A 20,609-nucleotide genomic window follows, 5' to 3' on the forward strand; every position below is an offset into this window, starting at 1 on the left:
TGCCACACAAGTACAGGGGGTTGGAAAAGTGCTCCATGAACTGTCGCCAGGAAAGTTTTTAATTGGGGCTGAAATCCTTTGTGGGCAGGGCGTTTTTTGTCAAAGCCGCTGTGATGGGAATGCCCTTTTGTGTGTTGTTTTGGTTCCATCAGAAGGATGAAGACATTTACAACAGGCTATTAATATGGGAAGATCTCACTGTGTACCTGTTGGCACGTGCGAATGCACACTTTTTTCAGCTTCATTACCCTTACACAAGTGAAAATGGTCCTGTGGTGCTGTGTGGCTCAGCGGATGAAGTGTGGCTGTAGCAATTCAGCAGGCGCCCAGCGTAAAATATTTCCTCTCCTTCACTGGAGAAAAGTGACAGAAATCCTGCTCTTTGGCTCGTTTTTTGCTAAGCTGGACTCATGTGGTCTCAAAGATAGTGATCATTTCTCTCTTTTCAGTGTGACTTTGGAAATGCAAGATTTAAACACGTCCGGTCACACTAATGCATCCAATTTTCCAACAAAATATTTTGATAATGTGGGAAGGAAATCCCTACTGTTTGTAATTACAGGCCCAATTTTTTATTTTTTTTTACTGAATATGTGTAAACCTGAAGACTGGATCGCTGCTGTCTTTGTTGAAACGTCAAGAATTCTAGATTCCTTTATTAGAAAAGGATAAATTCGATAAGGCATAATCTGGAGTGCAACACTTTTAATGTTGTTAACAAACTAGATCATTTAGTGCTCGTTTGAAGTTTCCCTTTCAACACATGTACTCAAGTAGTTTGTAAATCCCACATGGCTCACGTTCAATTACGCTAGTAAAAGTCTCAAACAATCTCAGACATAGTGCCTCCAAGAGCCACATTTACTATGGTTGACACAGTGTTGATTGAGGGGCTGAAACATATAGTTGATCATTCCAGAAAGGGCCTCTACTAGTTGCGTACTTATTTAATTAACAAGAGTTTTTTGTAAATATTGTTGCAAATGGCTATCAAATTCTGTATGGGGCTCATCAGGGTTCAGTACTTGGAACACCACATTTTTTCATTATATATGCATATTTAGCTAATTTGTATGAATACACAGTGTTAATTGTCCTAGCTACGCAGACGACACATAACTCTAAATATTGCTAGTGCTGTTTAACAGGCTGCCTTAAAGATGTCACAGTTTGGATGTGCAACAACATTTATTATTAAATGATTAAAGGTGCAATATGTAGAAAACTTCAAAGATTAACTACAATTATAAAGAGAATGTGAAGAAATATTTCTGATGTTATGTCAAAGACATATATCTATCTTGTTGCAGAGATAGCGACTCTGGTGAGTTCAACGGGTAGCCAATTCTTACATATTGCAACTTTAATAGTCTTGCAGTTTAATGCTGTCTGTGCAGCCAGACAGTCCATGCTTATACACCCATTATATAATATATGTAACAACCCACAATCTTAGACTTGATCTAATGTGACCCCAAAATAATGGTTTGCTCTGCCTGGTAGACAGTATTCAAAATGTAGTGGGAGTAAATAATACTCACTAGTTATCAAAAATGAATTCCTAGTTAGTTTCTCTTTTTAAAGTCTTATGTGAGAAATGATTCAGTGCTTTCTGGTGTCTGTGCTCTTGAGATCTGTGTCAAGACGGCCTTATCACAGCTCTTGGCCCTGCATTTTCGTTCACAGCTACTCCACTTGAGCACACATGACAGTAATGAGATCATGCCAAATCTAAATCTAAAATTGTCTGCCTTTACACACAGGACAATAATTCACATTCACACATGCGGCCTGTTTCTGCCAGATGTATTATGCATGTATGCTCTGTCTTTGGCCATAAGCAACCCCAGAAGCCTCTCGTTCACCCAAATAAACAGGCCGACCCACAAACACAATGAATTACTCATGATTCATTAGCAATTAATGGCCCTCGTTCTGTGCTTTCATTTCCAATTAGGAGTGCTGAGGGGACTAAATATGTCTGTTGTGAGTGAGAGAATGAGCTTCCAGTCATGCTCTGTTTCTCCATCTTGTAACCGCCAGTTTATTGTTTACTCCATCACTGACATGTGGTGTGTGTTTGTGCAGACACTGTGGAGATTTTGTGTGCATATATGTTACCATTAATCTTTCAGTTTTTTCACATGAACTTTTCAGGAACCAAAAGCGTAGCCTGACAACGACGCGGCGTGTTTCTTAAACCTCAGCTTTGTATGGATTGAGTGTGTATCTGTGAACTCAAGCTGATGTCTCCGTCTTCCTGTGTACCAGGCCAGCACCGCTCCCTTGGGCCGGGTATTTCCAAAGTGCGGAGCTTGAAGTTGGACAGCAGTATCTGGAGCAATGCACTAGTGGAGGTACAAACTGTATGCTGTTTTTTTTCTTAGAAGTGAGAGCGACACACATTCTCAAGTTGTTTTGATGTATTACACCGTCATCGGAAAAAGTAAGCAACAAGTGTTAATGCCAGTCTGGGCTTGGCAGATGTTGACAAAATTTAAGAAGAAGAAGAAGAAGAATCTTTATTGTCAGTTATCTTTTACATGGAACATGTAAACACACCTGAAATTAGTCCTCTGCATTTAACCCATCACTAGCTACACACATGGTAAGTGCACATACTGCAGACTAGGAGCAGTGGGCTGCTGAGCACATGGGGGTTTCGGTGCCTTGCTCAAGGGCACCTCGGCAGTAACCCAGGAAGTGAACTGGCACCTCTTCAGCTACCAGTCCACTTCCATATTGTGGTCTGTAGCTGGACTTGAACCGGCCACCCTCCGGTCCCCAAGCCAAGTCTCTACTGACTGAGCCACTGCCGCCCTAAATCCTACTAATAGCTCTACAAATTATTCTCACCTGTTCTTTGCCCTTCTCTTTGTTCTGTAACCCATCAGTTCTTCCTTGAAGTGGGGAACAAGAATGCTAATAACATCTGGGCTGCTAATCTTCCCTTGGAGGAGGAAATCTACTCTGGGGCTTCGGCAGAGCAGCGCGCCACCTTCATCCGCAGGAAGTACAGGGAGAGGAAGTACCGGAGGGTCCTGGAGGGCTTTAATGACCTGGAGCAGCTCAACCAGGTACAACTTTTATAATACACACAAAATGGATGCTTTCTGCCTTCTTTTGGTCTTTGAGTATTCCTTCTTGGCCTGTAATTGTGTAGGGAGGAGCACTTTAAGCAGCTTCTAACTACATGCCTCACTTATAACTATATTCTATATACAAGCAGCAGTCTTCCTCGCATAAAATTGGGGAGCAACAAACAACAAGCCTATCTAAAAAATGTATTATTTTGCCTGAGTCCTGCTAGAAGTCTTTGCTAGCATGAAATTGGCTAGCAACAGGAAACCGGCATAGATTTTCAGCAATTTTGAGTTAGCTATGTCCTGCTAGCTGTCTGTGCTAGCATTATGTTGCAACAAACAACCAACATGTGTTTGAATGTACTAGCTGTCCCATGATTTTAGTCAGTGTTTTTTTTCCTCCTAGCTTCATAGTGTGAACAGGAGAAAACGTCAATAGATGAATCCTTCCTAGACCTTGAATGTGTTTTTATTTCTCTAGTTACCTAGCTATGTTTCCTTTAGGTCAGGCCAAAGTGCAGCAGAAGTTCACCAACCATGCACTGATAAGTGGGCACCTACAATGTTTTCATCTGTGCTTAGAAGCATGCTACATGGCATACTCCATTAGTCAAATCCACTGGCCCTGAAAACGCTCATATCTCCATGACCTTTTGACCACCAGTGAAACGGCACTGTAAGTTAAAAAAAGTAAAAATGCCAAAGGGGAAGTCTTATTGATTTCAAGTGTAAGCAGGTTGGCGCTAAGGCCTCCTCTGCCAGTTTGTGGTTTAGGGTTTATTACTCTGGCAAGAAAAAGAAAAAAGACGCCTGTTTTTGGCTTCGTCTTAAAGAGAGGGTCTTAAAAGCACGCAGCACGGAGCCTTTGAACGGCTAAGTTTCCACCTGCATCAGCACTTACGCAGATCAGCCCCCTTGTATTGTTTTCTTGGGTGGAAAGAGAGGGATGGAGATGTAGAGAGAAAGAGGGAATGATGGGGGGAAAAGTAAGGGAAGAGATATACTCGCTGGCTAAGTGGAAAAGTGGATTAGGATCCACAACAGAAACGCTTGGGTTGGTTTTATTGCGGCTTTGCTTTGCTTTCGCGTTTGTGTGTGTATATGTGGGAGTGTGTACACGCGTGTGAACATGTGTGCTGCTCCACTGAAGATGTGTGAATTTGCTGTTACAGTGGGAGTTTTTTTTTTTTTTTGCAGGGTGGTGTGACAGATATAGAGAGTGTGGCTGCCTAAAAGGGTTTGGCCAGTGGAGGGGTGTGTGTGTGTGTGTGTGTGTGTGTGTGTGTGTGTGTGTGTGTGTGTGTGTGTGTGTGTGTGTGTGTGTGTGTGTGTGTGTGTGTGTGTGTGTGTGTGTGTGTGTGTGTGTGTGTGTGTGTGTGTGTGTGTGTGTGTGTGTGTGCGCATGTGAGAAAGAGAGAAAGAAGGAGAAAGGCAGAGGTGGGTGGTTGTGTTTGCTTTTTCCTCTGTCTAGCCTGCCTTTATAAAGGGGCTCAACAGATTTGATAGGGATCAGTGTGTCATAGAGCATTTATACACACCGTGACTCAACATATGTGTGTGTGTGTTTAGATATTAAAAGAAAAGTCTTTAAAACAGTTCCACTTATCTCAACATAAAGTAATAAATCACAAGCAACCTATAAAAAACCGCATAAAAAAAGTATTTTTAACATAAACAAGGACACTGAGCCTAATCTCATTGGACACGTTGTTCCAGTTCTGTGTCACACTTACTTACTGTAACACAAGTATGAATACGGAAAAATAAAAGCTATATAAAACCCCACTCCTTTGGGAGTCTTCTCTGGAACAAAGACAATAATACTGGCAAATTTTCCTCATTGACATTCATGCAATTTTTGAAATCACGCAATGGCCTTTTAACAAGTTTTATGGGCCCAGCGGTCATGAAACTCACTCAACACATGCAGTAAATTACCGTTTAAAGTGTCAATTCGAGTAATGGAACGAGAATATAAAGGTAGTGAAGTGATTTATACCTGACGCCATCAATATTTCTCTTAAATAATCTCATCTGCGCCGTGCTTATTCTGCGAGGATGTTTTCGTTCTGCGTCCGGTTTCTCCCTTTCACGCCTCCCTCTATCTCTATCCCGCTCTCTCCCTTTCTTAGTCCCATGTTCCCCATTAGAAGCTCATATCCCAGTGACCTCCACAGAGTCTCCGCAGGCCACATGACCTAGAGGGGGTGGGGGGGTGTCAAAGGACCTTCTTATATCATTACGCACACACTCTCACACACACATAAACCCTCTAGTGGCCGCGGTAATTGCTATGACACGGAAGGTCATTTCCAGAGACGATACAGAATAAGGCCAGGTTGCATGGGACTATTTTGCCTTAATCTGACCCCGTCTTGTGTGTGAGCATGTGAGAGACAAAGACAGCGAGTAAAATAATAGTAAGAAACATATTTATTCTTTATGTTTTTTTGCAGAAACCGTGCACACGGATAGAAATACATGAACGTGCGCCTGGGACACACACACACACACATACTTAAATATCTTTATCTCAGTGCAGGTCCTTTGTGTGGGTGGGCAGGTTATATTGACAGGTACTTTGTTTGTGTGTGTACTTTGCCTGTGTGTATATGCGCAGCCTCACTGTGCCTCTCTTTCAGACAGATCTTGCTTGTTCGCGGCAGATCGATGCAGCTTACTGACTAGGTCCAAGTCCGATGAAAGGAGAGGTTGCTCGTTGAAATTCCGCTGTTTGCCACTCGACTCCTCTGTTGATCCACTTTGTTGCGGGTCATCGTGCACAATGTCACATCAATTGACTGGACTGATGGGAAGAGACAGCCAGAGAGAGAAAATATTCTCCTCAGTCAGACTGTATTCTTCGGAGTCTTTTATGTTGCTTCTCTTAGCTGACACACAGCGCCAAACAGGTGAATAGTTTTAGCAAAGCATGTCTGCAAGGCTTGAAACTACATATATACTGTACAGTATGTATGGTTTTCTGCTCCTATTTAAGTAGGAATTCAACATCATGTATTTATAGGAGCAAAAGTTTGTTTTAGGAGTGAGTGCCAAACTTCTAAAAAGTTCCTTTAAAGGATAACTCCACTAATTTACGCATTACATTGTGTTCACTAGTCTTGAGGAGGACTACTGCATATTTGAAAAGAGAAGTATAAAGCTTTTTGTGGCTCCAGAGGAAGCTGCATGAATCTGATAAATTGCCTCCAGTGATGTCACTCAGTGGCTAAGATTTGCATTGTGGGTAATGCCAGGCACTAGGTTTTGAGAAGAAGTCCACTGGTATAGCACTCCTATAACGCGGAGATATCACCTTTTTTATTCCACACATTCTTCTTCCTTTTATAAAACCTGCTGCCTTCATTACCCACAGTGCAACTCAGCTACTGCGACCGTCAGTGGAGGCAATTTATCAGATTATATTCAGCTTCCTCTCGAGACACAAAAGGCTTTATTGTATTTTTTTCCCCCACATATGCAGGAGTACTCGGGAAGATCTGTAAAAACACATAAATGTGTACAAATTGTTGGAGTTACCCTTTAAGTTGCATTATGGAAAATGTTGAATTTGTTGTGTTTTTTAAGCTTGACTCGTTTTAGGCTTGAAGTCGGGATGTCTTGCCTTTCTTGTGCATTCAGAGACAGATGCACAGTCTCTTAGAAGTTGCCTAATTTTATGAAACTGCTCCTAAAGTTGAAAATAAGATTTTAAAAGTCTAAGTTTATATTGATGTTTTTCATTGGATGCCGTCCTTTAGCGAGCGTTGCCGCGGACCACTGATCAATCCCACTCAGAAAAATTGCTTTCAGCCGGGGCATCTTTTTATTTTCAGAGAATCAATGGAATTCAGAACCAGAATCAATTAGAGAGTCCTCATTATATAATTTGTTTCAGAGTGATGCCAAAGAAAATAGCTTGTTGACGCCCCAAAATGTTAACACTGATGCTATGTTTATCCACCTGGTCATCTGATACTGGATATTGCCTTCTTGTGTTAATTAGTATTTCTTGTGTTAACTATTGTACCAGTATGCGCTCTTATACATGTTATATTTACAATACATAGCATTCTTAACCTTTTTAAATTGTCTACAGTTCAGGCTAATTTACACCATTCATTTATTTAAATTGTCATATCAGAGTTTAACTTTGTATCGCCTGTCATCCTTGTCAGTTTCCTATTGTGTGTATCTTGCATTCTGGGTGTGTTTTCAAACGGTGCATTCCCTCCATGTATTTCCCTCTGCCTCAGTTTGCTCTGCTGTTGTTATTTGCTCAGTTCATTGTTATTCATGCCTTTGTTCCCACATTTCTCTTCCTCGAAATTGTTAGTTTCATTATATTTAATATGGCCCATTTGTCCTGTTCTTATTTGCTATATTCCCTTTTTTTTTCACAGGCATTATAGATTTAATGATTCCCACAGGGAGTATTAAAGTTTGATCTTATTTTAACTTCTCTTTTGAGATCAGCGGGCGAAACTCAATTCTAAACTTTATATGGTTTTCTGACGCCGCTTTATAGACTCTTTGTCCTTTATCAACCTGCCATGTGCACGCAGACACGCAGAGCCACACAAGCTTCTGCTTCTGCTTTCTGAGGAAGTGAGACCGTACTTGCTTTTGCAGGGATTTTCACAGGTTCATTGTCTGGGGTGTGAAATTTTTAAAGGTTTTAATCCAGCTATAGAAGGCTACTTAGAAACGCAACGAGCTGCGAATGCACTCATTCAGTCTCTTATGACTCTATCACAGCAGGAAATGTAAAGTGACAGGTGTACTCTTGCAACTGCTAAAAAAAAAAAGCTTAGAAATATGTTGAAATTACAAACACAGTATTGTCCCACACATACATTATTGACGAATTTTAGAGATGGTGCTGAGACCTCATGGGACCCGTAGTAGACCAAGCGAAGGCAAAGAGAAACTCTTCATGTGCTCTTTGATCCTGTCTTATGTGTGTACAGGCGCTGTGTGCAGCTGTGGTGTTGCCTGATGTGCTGCAGACCATGGCGCTGGTGTTCAGTGGGGCAGATGTTATGTGCGCCACCGGGGACCCGACCGTCTCCACCCCCTATCTCTTGGCCCAGCGTGCTGGTCAGAGGCTACAGATGGAGTTCCTGCACCAGAACAAACTCTCTGGTAAGCAACTACGAGGCCCCCCCGAAGCTACCGAGGTTTCTCTTCCTGCACGGCACAGTGACAGGTTTACCACTTCTTTTCCAGCTCATGCTACCTGTTTTTTTTTTCAAAGCTAGCCAACTAATGTATGTGATGATTCCAGTAAATTCACATTACGATAACTATTATGCAAAACAGCTTTAGGTTTGCGCTTGATGTTTATATGAATGATATTAAAGACTGAGGCTAAAGCTAACAGGTAAACATTAGCATCCTCACCACTTGATGCTTCATGTAGAAGACATTCTTGTATTTCAGGTTAGTGCTAGCTTTCCTTCACAATTAATGTAGGCTTGTTAGCAAGCATTACATTTATAATTATTATTGTTATTATAATGCTTCTTGTCTTTGTAATGCTAATGTTAGTGGTGAGAGCAGACAGACTGTCTGTTTAATTAACCTCTCACGGTGCGGTTCTTGTGTTAAGTTATTAAAAACAGACCCCACAATTACTGTTCATGCTCTTTTATTCAATAATGAAGAGTTCACCAAACTTTCTATGGCCAGAGCTCAACCCAGGTGAGGTGCCACAGACCGTAGCTTTGAAACAGAATAACTCCTATATTCCCAGTCAGACTTAAAAAAAGAGCTGACTCACTCACATAAATCTGTGAAAAGGCCTTTAAACTAGGTGTGCGAGTTGGACTTTTACGACCGTCGGCGCCACCCGCCTGCATTCAGCCCAATATCTTTACACTTTTAACAAGCCAATCATGTTTAAAAGTCATATTCACCGCTGTGCCGCCATGTTTATAATAGCACGGTGGGAGTTTTTTTCTCCACTGCCATGAATAGAAAATGAAGGCAAAAACCCACAAATTTGAAGTCAGCGTTTTAAGTAAAAGAATCTGTCACTCTCTCTCTTTTGCTTTTTCTTTGTGTCTTTGTCGACTCTCACCTAGTTTTGCTTTGTTTTACCCACCTCATGTTCCTGGCGTCGCAGGCCCCGGCACAGATGTGCTGTGTTCTGTGGCTTCCTCGTGACGGGCGTGTTTTGTTTGTGCGCTTCCACACAGGGCTGATGATAAGAATGTATTAGATTAAAGGAGCGAGAGGGGCCGTTGGCCGGGGCCGTGGGGAGACTTTCTCGGGAACTGTTTTTACATAATGTATGCGCTGCATCTGTGCACACTCGCCGCCACCGAGCCTGTTAGGGACTCCTAATTGCAAGCATGGGTCACCTGGTCGCCATGGTGATGGCCCATTACTGGGAGGTGTGCTAGAAGACACACATCCAGTTAGACAAACAGACACGCACACATTCAAGTGTGTGCTATTGTCCATCTGAAATGTGTAGCATACAGGCACTCTATATGCTCATTATGTGTCTGGAAGTTGAACGGCTTCATCATTAACGAACAGACAAATATGGAGACTCTTCCTGTAGAGGTGGATGTCCAACTAAAACAGAGCAACTACTGCAGGCAAGAAGGACCTAGGTCAGGGAGGTGACCAAGAGCCCAAATGCCACTCTGACATATTTATAGTGTTCTTGGCTGCAGAGGAGATCTTGCCTCAGGGACAAGAGTCAGTGCAGCTCTTTACAAGTTGGGACTGTGTGGCAGAGTGGCCTCAAGGGAGGTACTAAATATGAAACAAGATGTCAACCCAGGATCACATGCCACACTAAGGATTGTGTCCAAGTACTTTAATATTTGACAAATCTGTCGTACATGAATCAGTGTTGGGCAAGTTAATCAGGAAGTGTAACACGTTTCCTTTTCCTTATTACTCCATTAAAAAGTAATGATATTACTTTATTTACTACTTGGTATCAAATGTTATCGGTTACCTTACTCATCGTTTGTACTCGCACGTGTATGTCAGTGTAATACAGCCTGCCAACGACGGAAAATAATAAGGTGAATGCTGTTTGGTCTATAACTTAACTTTTTTTTTTTTATTAAAGTCAGAATTTTTTCACCTACTTTTTAAAGATTTATATGTTCTGGAGAAACTGATGGGTTAAAGCCACCCCGAAAGTATTACGGTTCTGACCAGTGCACTGTAGGTTCTGGTCTTTTAAATTAATTTCTTAATAATAACACAAATATAGAATATTGCTTATTCTTTAACCAGCCAAGTGAATAGTCAGTCAATAGTCAGCCAGTCAATTCACCATAACCATGATCTTTGCCTAACCCTAACTATATTTTAATTGACATGAGTGGATATTATAGCAATTATGTAATTTAACGTTATGTAGGATGTTGCAAAGTTATATATGATATGGTTTAGTGACGTATCAAAGTCCTACAACGCTCATTCTCAAGCCTAATGCCTGATAATTTCAGTTTGTGTCCATATTTGTGTGTTCATATATAGTCAGGAATGAAAAATAGAGGACAAAGATGAGGCTGTGCTGCTCCTCAGATCCCCTGTAACCTTTCTAGCAGGGAAAAGCTGGTCGTAAAGCAACATAAATAAATGAATCTATAAATATATTTTGTGAAACCACACTGAAGACATAAACCATCATGGTGTGCTGAAAAAGATTAAGGCTCCACACAAAACACACTGTCCAAATTCCCCATTTGACATTTTGCTACCGCCGGACACATTGTCACTTCACACAAAGCTGTGGAAAAGTGCCGTCTGCATTGTCTTTGTTGCGAGCTTCCCCCGGAGTCTGCAGAAAAAGACTAGTGAAAATTTTGATTAAACAAAAATTGAACTCTTTCAGTTGTTGTGCGCAGCGTTATGTCTGGGAACAATTCAATACCCATGTGACACCATCCCGACTGTGTAGCGCGGTGTTGTCAGAGGGAAGATAGAGGGAAGAATGAAAGGAGGCCACATAGCAGCCAATATCGAGGACAAAACAAGAGTTCAGAGTCCTTTCTGGAGTTTTAGAAAACATCAACCTCGAATTACAGTTAACAATGGCTGCACACATCCGAGGTAATATAGGAAGAGTTATAGGTTTGTCATTCGTTTGCAGCGGTGTCTAGTCATGGAATTATGTGCGAAGCATTCCTCCCTATATTTGATTTTATAAACCATCACAACGAGGATGCACTCCAAGCCTTCATTCAGCCACCACATGGTGCTTTAAAACAGAAGTATATTGAATGAAATGAAGACAAACATGGTTCTTTACCAAATTCATTATCCCCCCTGGTGAGAGACTGGGATAAGCCAGCAATAAACAATTGTCAGACACGCGGAACAATCCTCAGTCGTAACAAGTAAAGTCTAAATTGGAGTGTCTCTAAGTGTGAAGAAAACATTGCCGCTGCGTCTATTCGCAGGATGACTCGCGCTCCCAGTTTGTAAAAATAAAAATAGGAAAAGCCCTCTATTTCCCCTGGATATAGCGTATCAAAACAAAGCTGTCAGCCTGCTTCTCCCAGAACCCCTCCGCCGTCCCTTCCCTCCACGGTGGCTCATTTGTAGCTCCGGCATCGGGACATCCACTCATGGCAGAGCATTGCCACTTCATTAGCTCCTTCTCTCTTCGTATACGAGTGCACGCATGTGGGCCTCGACGGACCTCGCTCTCCCACCCACACCTGCTCGCCCCAGAGCACCCTGGGATAACGTAGGAGCATGTTCATTTACATATCCCCATCCCAGATTCCATTAAAAAAAAAAAATGCCAATGGCAGCTCTCTGAGGCAGTGTCTCTTCGCATTTCAGGGACCCCCGAGGACAGCTTCAATGATGGATCTATCCCTTGTAGTCAGAGCCTTCCACTGCAGTGGTTTCTTGTACATTTTTAGGTTACTTTATCATTTGTTATGTCCAGTGTGTTCCCATATGTGCCACCCAAGAGGCTGCATAGGCCGCATGAATACAAATTAAATCAAAATGCGTATATAGTATCAGGTTCCTCTCAAGTTTGGCTTTCATTACCAGACCCAAATACGTTTTAAATCTCATGAGATCAACGACTTTCCATTTTCAAGTTGTGGCAAACAGACAGTGTCAAAGAAAATATATTTTGGTACCGTTTAAGCTTCATTTTAAAAAATGAACACACGCTGCCAAATGCAAATACTCTTCAAGATAATCTATTTTGGCACAAGTCATGTCTAACCAAGCTGTCACCAGTGTCTGGCCTGTCACTTGCCAGTGTGAACATGGTGATGAATATGCCATCAGACACCAAACACTGTGGATGCTGTACTTTGATCTGTGTTGATACCACCGTTGAATGCTAATTTACAGCCTCAGCGGTTAAAGAAACATGAACTGTAAGTGGGCAGTTGTGGTTTTGAAATCCCTGCAATAATCAGCGTCTCCGCAAAAGCCTCGACACCAAATTGGAAGTAATACGCGATAAAAGGATCAGCTGATGGACTGAAGCTGCAAATGGAAATTCTCTTAACACCAAAATGAGCATTATAAATCCCCAAATGTTTCATAATTTCCCACATCTTGCTCGCTAATTTAGCAGGTATAGACCGCTGATGGTGTTGCCAGTGTTGCAGTAACATCTGTGGCTTAAATGGATGACACAGAGGACCAGTTTGGCCAACGAGCACTTTATTAACACAAAAAAAGAAGTTTCAGGACTTGTCACTCTCTGTGCTGGTGCCACTGGACCTTGGCTGAATGGAAAGACAAGCCGGTAATTGGTTGTTAAGCGCCGCGGGTTCGTGACAATAACGACTGAGCTCCACCTGCCACTTAGCCTCGCTACGAAGATAACACATCCATATGTACAAAATACACACCTACAAGTTTCTCTTTTGACAGTGAGATTCTTTGGAAAATGTTAATTAGTGACAAAAAGTATTAGGTCACTGGTTCCCATCAGTGCTTGTCTTAAGAAATTAATTTGTGGTCCACTGCATTAGAGTCGTAGCTCTATAGTTAATATTTAGACAGTCATGTCTTGGCTTTATTTGTTTATGTGGTAAACGTTCACTAGGAGATACACTTGTATTGGTTGTATCTTTAGATACATGTTACTGAAGATGTCCTCCAACAGTGGCTTGAAATAATATGTAGGATAGGTCACATGATACAATGATAAACCTATCAACAAAGATATTATGATCAACCAATCAATCTATACACCGACTGATGTTAACAAAACACTGACTGAATATTATTGCATCTGCTTAAACCTCCACTCAAAGCCCCACTTAAAGCCCAATGAACGAAAGAAACTGAATAGGTACGGCAGATTTTCAAAAATGGTGGCTGAAATAAAATGCTACGAGTTCTCAACCAAGCAGAAATGCTCAGCGCTGCAAGCCCCACCCCCCAAAACTCTTGTACTTTTGAAAAGTACTACCCCCCATGCAGGGACTTTTTCAAGGGTAACATAATGTCCCCACAACTTCATTTTGACCCTGATCCCTACAGTTTCATGTTCTTTTAAAGGTCCCTGGGGAACGGTCCTGCTGTAGAAATACGCTAGCTACTACACTGCCTAACCCTAACCCTTTTGGGCGCTGGGCAGGTAGCATACAGTGAGTTTATCAGACATTTTAAGCTAAAAGCAGCTCTATGGTATGTTTAGAAATAAGGCTGGTGGGAGCAGTGAAATAAAACAGTAAAGTCGTGGGCCTGAAAACCAAAACAATGAGCTAAAAGATGCTAAAAGATGCTAAATGCAGCTTAGGAACTGCAGACTAGGCTGAAGCAACACCTTGTACATTAAGCAGTGTCACATTGTAATATTGCAGCTTTAAGCCAGCTATGTGTAGGACTACAGATGGGTCATAATGCAGACACTGGAGGAAGGTAGCGCTATTATTCCCTGGCATTGTCATACATCTCTACCAACAAAACTTTTGCCATTAGAGCTATTTGTAAGACCTTAAAGTCATAAAAATTCTAGAAATAAGGGCTTTCAGGTTGTTAATGTTTGAGTTTGTCCTAAACAACTTGTGTCTTGCAGTAAGACAATGAACCCCTGCCAGCTCTTTCACTGTAAATCTGTGGATAAAAGCATCGGCTAATGCCGAAACTGTAAACAGAGCAATGCAAACATGTAAATTGTGTTTTATGGCGGCTCTCCTCTCCACCCGGGAGGCCATTGTCTTGTAAAACCAAGCTAAACAGCCATGCCTCTTACTGTTGACATCATTCCGCTTCTTCTCAAAATGACACACTGCGGATTTGGAGGCAGAGAAGTTTTATTGTTGCCACCCGAGCATCCCTGACGCCTCGAATCTCTGAATCTCGCGGCACATTAAAAATTTATCCAGCAGGCTTGCTGTGTGGATAATAAAAAGAAGACACACCAAGACACACACACACACACAGACACACACACGCACACACATACACAAACACTAAATCAGAGGCCCTGTTTCATCTCGGGTCTCCATTCCGCCCTCTTGTAAGCAACATCATAAGGCTCTGCCAATTTTTTTTCAGCGCTTGTTGACGTTGTTTATGTTTTTAACGAATAAACACACTGTACACTGGACTGTGAGACGGGTCAGCAGGTCACAAGCGGCTGCTGAGAGTTTTTAAAGGTTTTTTTTTTTTTTTTGTTGTGTGGATGGTTTTAATTTTGAAGTGTTTTTTGACAAAAAAAAAGTGTTTGTGTGTTTATGTGTATCCTCTGGCTAAATAGCTCAATAAATGATACGTTTAATTTCTATAATCATGCGGATGAGCCATGTGCTTACACTTGGAAATCCGCTCTTCTGTCTTCTATTTTTTTTTTATCTTTAGCTTGTACATGTTGCATATGTTAGCCATTTACTACGTGTGACTTCACTGTCCTTGTGTGTGTGTGTGTGCGCGTGCGACTGCCTCTGATTACCCCACTGTCCACTGCTTGTCGGGGACCACTTTGTGACCGGTGCCGTGGGCGACCAGATGGCTAATTGAGCACTCTGTCATGTCACCTCCCTTCACTGGGGACTGAGCCAATCAGCACAGGCCAGACTTCTCAACTGCCGCCCCCACAGACATCACAGTCCCATCTTAACAGAGTCCAGCTTTAGGGGCCCACGGGGACTGTTTCGAAGGCTCATAGAGAGAGCCTTGTTACAACTGATCCAGCATCAAGCCACTGGCTTTATTTACATTCTCTCAACCTGAGTGCTTTAAATTGTGTGTGTGAGTGTGTGTGTGTGTTGGACTCACTTCCCTGCAGTTTGCTGATTAAATTCCGTCAGATTCCCTGTATTTATGACGCCGCTATTGGCAGACACATTCTCCGCATTAGATTAAAAGGCAGATTACAGATGTTGCTAACTGAAATGGCTTCATGTTACGCTGCTCCTGATTGGCTCCGCAGCCTTGGCATCACATCAAAAATATATTGCACTCGTTAGAAATGGCTACAGTGTATAAAAACGGCTGTATCATGCCAGATATGATGTCGCTGTCGATTTGATTGCTCCCTGCTACCAGCGAGGCTGATCGTGCCTCTGTTGGCTTGATTTTCATCTACAGTGTCTTTATTTATATTCACCGCGTTGGAGATCCATTGTCACTTTATTTAATCAGGAATCTCAATGATCAAGATTGACTGTACAACATCACAACAACAGTGCAGTCGCTACACACGAAGACATGCTAATTAAAACATTCACAAGTAGCTCTCAGGATGTCAGTAATTAGCTTAGAAGAATGAGTTTCTCTTACTTCAATTTGTGTAGCAGTTTGTTCCAGTAATAAGGTGCAAAATACTCGAAACTAGTTTTCCCAGTTCCCCACAGCGGGAATATTTTAAAGCCAAACTACCTCGGTTTTATTAAGCACAGTCCGTGTGAGACTAATAGGTGTATGTTCCCTTTACAAAACATTTGTTGTAGGCTTGAAATGTAGTGAAATACAGATAATCTTACGTAGAGCTGCGATGTGTTGCGCTATAGTACAATCCTGCATCACAGCTGTGATCATGGCTGTTGTCGGCTGTTCAACACCTTCAAACCTTTAAACCATTCATTGTCAGTGCGACAGAGCTTACCCTCCATTTAAGATCTAGTTTAGGGCTTCCGTACCATTGTGAAACTGTTAATGGATAAATACAGGCACAAAAATAGAAATTATCTTTAATGCAAACATTATTTTAAAAGACTCGTCTTGCTCACTGATGAGCAAACTAGGCCCCCAATGCCCTTCCCAAGAGATATTAAAGGACGTATACCATAGTAAAAACATAGTATAACAGTGTATGTCATTTTTCCCTCCCCTACTAGATTTGTTAGTTCTTTAGTCACAGGTATTTAGATTCATAGAGACACCTTTGAGTCATCATTTAGAAACACAAGGCTTTGATCTAGGTGTGTACATGTAATATACAACATTTAAGAGCAATATTTTACTGTATTTATAGTATGTCACTGTAACTCAAAGACTACTGTGCATGTGAACACAATGAGCAAGTTTGAGAACACAGACATATTCAGAAGAAGCTGTCTCGTTAATGAGCTGATTGTTTTTTTTCTCCGTGGCCCTGAGATGAGACGCCGGTGGTGTCAGTAAAGGGTGGAAATGTCGCTTCAATTAAAAGTGGTTTCAATTAAAGTTATTTTACCTTGCTTGATGAGAGAGCTGGAGGTAGTGAAGATAAAATCTGTGAGATATTGCCAAGGCCCCGGCAGAAAATTGAACCTCAGAATTGAAGCTAATTGAATTTGAGAACGATAAGGTTGAATGTGGGGAGCTCTTAAAGCTAGCAAGACGGCACGAGTAGAGGGAGTTTAGAAGAAAAGGGGGAAAATGAGGGAGGATGGCTTTCTAATTTAAATGGACGAAGATGAAGAGAGGACGGAGCGCAAAACTCACTCTCAACAGATACGGTACATGGAGGTTTGTGCCTTGAAATGCTCTCAGGACACTTTATCGTTGACTTTGCGAGAGAACAACCGTGTGACAAAGTCATGACTAAATAAACAGTGGTTTGTATAATCTTGTTTTACGCTGCTTGTGGGGGGAATAGATGGTAATAGTGTGCAGCTTCATGCATGCCCACAGAGAAATACTACCCACATGGAGGTCAGAGCTCAGGTTCAAGAACAGCAGTCACGAAGCTGGTGGGGATGCAGTGTCCTGCTTAAAGGCACTTTAACAATGGGGAAGAATGAATTCATGTTGTTTGACATTTGTTTCAGGCATTTTATGTGAATAAGTGCAGAATATAAACAGAGAATCACATGTGGGATCACTGCTGTCTTGATCCAAAAACATTCCAACATTACAAATCCAAACCTGTTGTTTTGCGACACTAGTGTGGCTTCAAAAGGGATGATTGACACGCCATGGAGGCTGCACATCTGGACAGATAATATACAGATAATATATGCTTAAAAGTGTGGTCTGCTGGCCAATGACAGCCCTCACAAACATCCATTTTACGTAGGTTGTTGAAAACAGATGTGTTGTCAGCTTTGTTACAAAACATTTTTACAGATAATCAATTTTTTAATGCTTTACTTAGATTTTATTGCTTCAGTTCATCTGAAATTGTATCAAAATGACTCAATTTAAATGGCTGCCAACATTACACTTATTGGGAAAAGGCCATATCTTTGCTCATCAACTTTGTCCCCCCCCCTTGTAGATTTCCCCAGACTGGAGCAGTGGACGGACAACACCTCCCTGTTTGACTCTCCCCTCTTCATGGATGGCTTCCTCTACATCTCCTCCAGCCCATCTAAGACGACGCTGGACCGCCGCGGAAAAGACGGTGAGCGCAAAATGCCGTTTTGCAAAACCACCCGGCAAGGCCAATCAATCCATCAATCCATTTGTAAGCAATTTAAACTGCGTGTTTGTCAGAGGTCTACTCCAGTTAAGCGCTGATCGATCAATCAGTGTCAGTCTGTCAGCTGTCAAACTGCCAATCGTTTAATCCGTACACCAAACAGTCCAGTCAAAACGATCAATGAGTCTGTGTTTCAGATGCGTTCTGCATCGGCCCTCTGGGGATACTTGTCAGACAGAAGTATGTTCTTCGACGACCCAGCAGTGAATGCTCCGCGGAAGTACGGGGTAAATTAGTGCCAGGTCAAAAAAATTTAAATAAGAAGAAATGAAATAATTTTGGTACGAGCCCTTTCTAAATCTACATGAGAGAAACCATCGCTAAAACTTCTGAATTCTCCTTCTTTTGTCTTCCAAGTCAGTTTAAAACTTTTAATCATTTCACACCCAAGCTACTCAGCTGCTGCTGAACCTCCTGCTCCGCGGATGGTCCCACTTCTCCAAACAGCTGGAGCGTTTCTTGGGCCCATGGGTAATTAGGAGAGGGAGCCAGCTTTGGTTGCTTCCCCCGGGGATGGAGGTTATTGGGAAGGTGGAGGAGTGGGTTGGAGAATGGGTGGGGGATGGAGGAGAAATAGGAGGAAAGAAGGTGTCCTGGTGGGGGGGTGACAGCTTGCAGCTACCTGCCACTTGAATGAGCTGAATCTCCCATGTCGTGGGCAAGACATCCATCTCCATTTCCATCACCCCACACACGCTCTGCTCTCATTGGTGGTTGCACATGCTGGCTAATGAACAGGGCAGAGGCCCTGGAAATTGCCCCTTAGTGGAGATTGGGGGGAATTCCTACCAGTGTCTATTGAACTTCTCATTATTTGTTCAAATTGAATTCATTTCCAGTTCACTTGTTAAAGGATAACTCTTAATTTAATAGTTTTTGGCATTCATTTCTGGTGGTTATGATAAGATTGTACTCACCAAAGTAATTGCTGAAATCTGGGAACACAGTGGACTCGCTGCATCGAGGTCCAACGGGTCAAGAAACTTGAGTGGTCAGACGTGCAGACAGGTTTTAAATAAGGCTGATTTTAAAATAAAATTTAACCAGATTAAATAAAACAATTTATGTGGAGAGTGTAACAGAAATGCTGCCAATGAATCCCTAACACATTTAACACTCCACCTTTGCTGTCTCTTACAATAAATTGAATTACTGTTGGGTTTCTTCAGAACCTTTTGAAGAAATGTTTGGGTTACTTGCCGAACTGACTTATTTTTACAATGTTACCATTTTCAAATTTTTACTGCACATTCACATCGGTAGTAATTGTAGAAAAGAGGACCATTTGCTGTTCTTACAAACCCTTTGGTATGACAATGTGTGGTCTGTGTTCCACCTACTGTACAGCGAGCTCTTGCTTCAGATGAAGTAATAACGCAACAGGTGTCCATTTTCTGGAGGTCCATTTTAGTCACTGCTGTGCTTTCTGCCCCACTCACAGACCCCGCTCTGTGCCCGAGTTGTCTCCCCTCAGATAAGTGCTTTAATATTTCGGCCGATAAATACCTTGTTATTTCATCTATTATGGAGGGCCATACAAGTTTGGCTTTTGTGCTTTAATGGCGCTTTAACTGCCGCTGCGGCTGTTGAAAAATTCAAGGGTTGTTGGGTTTAAAACACGACGCGTTCCAACTTCTTCAATCACGAGGAAGCGCTGTCAGGACTTTGTGAGCATGGAGGGATGAGGTATTTTTGAATGTACTCCAGGATGCCTTTCGCTCCCAGGCTAATGGTTTGATGGTCTATAGATACACCCAGGTTCTTAATAATTCATAGGTTGTGCTCAGGGCTTAATAAAGGCACTCTGCTACAGCATCTTAAACTTCTTTGCCTTTTTTTTTTTTGTCTGAAGAAGACTCCAATAGGCTTTCATGCTTCCGCTGATGGGAACTAAATTCCGAGTACGACATAAATTAATTTGGCAAGCAATTTTGGTAATGGCCTTGACAGAGGTGGCACAGGGGATCATTGTGCCAGTCTACCATAATGAAATAAAACACCGTGCTGCTTAGCATTTAGCAAACGTGTCAGTCTAGATGCTGCGAGGAATATAGATTAGGATTAGAAAAACAGTGCGCCTCGTTGTTTTATTTGTGCCGAAATCAAGGTTGAACTGGTTTATCGTCCGGCGTGGCGCCACTTTATTAGCTGTTTGTGGCTCCGCTCCATATCAGGTTCACGCAGTTGATTCCAGCGCAAATGAACTCCTCCTAAACGGGCTGAAGAGTGACTCATGCTACTTTCACATTAAAGAGTGTGTACATGCTTTGCGTGCATCCGTGTCTGTCTGTGCGCCCGCGAGAGTCTTCGGGGGGAGAGAGGGACAGTCGGCAGTTACTGTCTGAAATGGTGAGTGGCAGCAGGGAAATGGCAGCCTTAATTTCTGATTAGTTTTGTCTTTTCCTCATCAGCTGCGCTCTGGTTTCGTGCCTGCGACAGTAACTCACAAATGGCAGGGAGAGAGAGAGAGAGAGAGGAAGGAGGGGATGTGGAAGGAGAGGAAGGGGGAGTAGAATTATGTTAACAGTTTTATTGAGGACACAAATCTGAGCCCATATGAACATTCAATTACTTGCATCTACAAAGCTGGAGTCAGGTTTTTGATAATAAACCAAATCCCCTTTATGGTTTGTGTTAAAAAACATTTTTCAAAAGGT

The 20,609-nt window shown here is 42.1% G+C and overlaps 1 protein-coding gene across 1 annotated transcript in view; it reads left to right on the top strand.

Moving 5' to 3' along the window:
• Positions 1–20,609, top strand: part of arap2 (ArfGAP with RhoGAP domain, ankyrin repeat and PH domain 2) — a 118,871-nt gene that overhangs the window by 52,891 nt on the left and 45,371 nt on the right. The window contains 4 exon segments of the mRNA XM_084343788.1: positions 2,272–2,357; positions 2,895–3,077; positions 8,054–8,228; positions 17,749–17,874. Of these exon segments, the coding sequence (XP_084199914.1) occupies positions 2,272–2,357; positions 2,895–3,077; positions 8,054–8,228; positions 17,749–17,874 (570 nt within the window).

The sequence above is a fragment of the Pagrus pagrus genome (assembly GCF_965226575.1).
Source record: "Pagrus pagrus genome assembly, chromosome: 22".
NCBI classification, from domain to species: Eukaryota; Metazoa; Chordata; class Actinopteri; order Spariformes; family Sparidae; genus Pagrus; species Pagrus pagrus.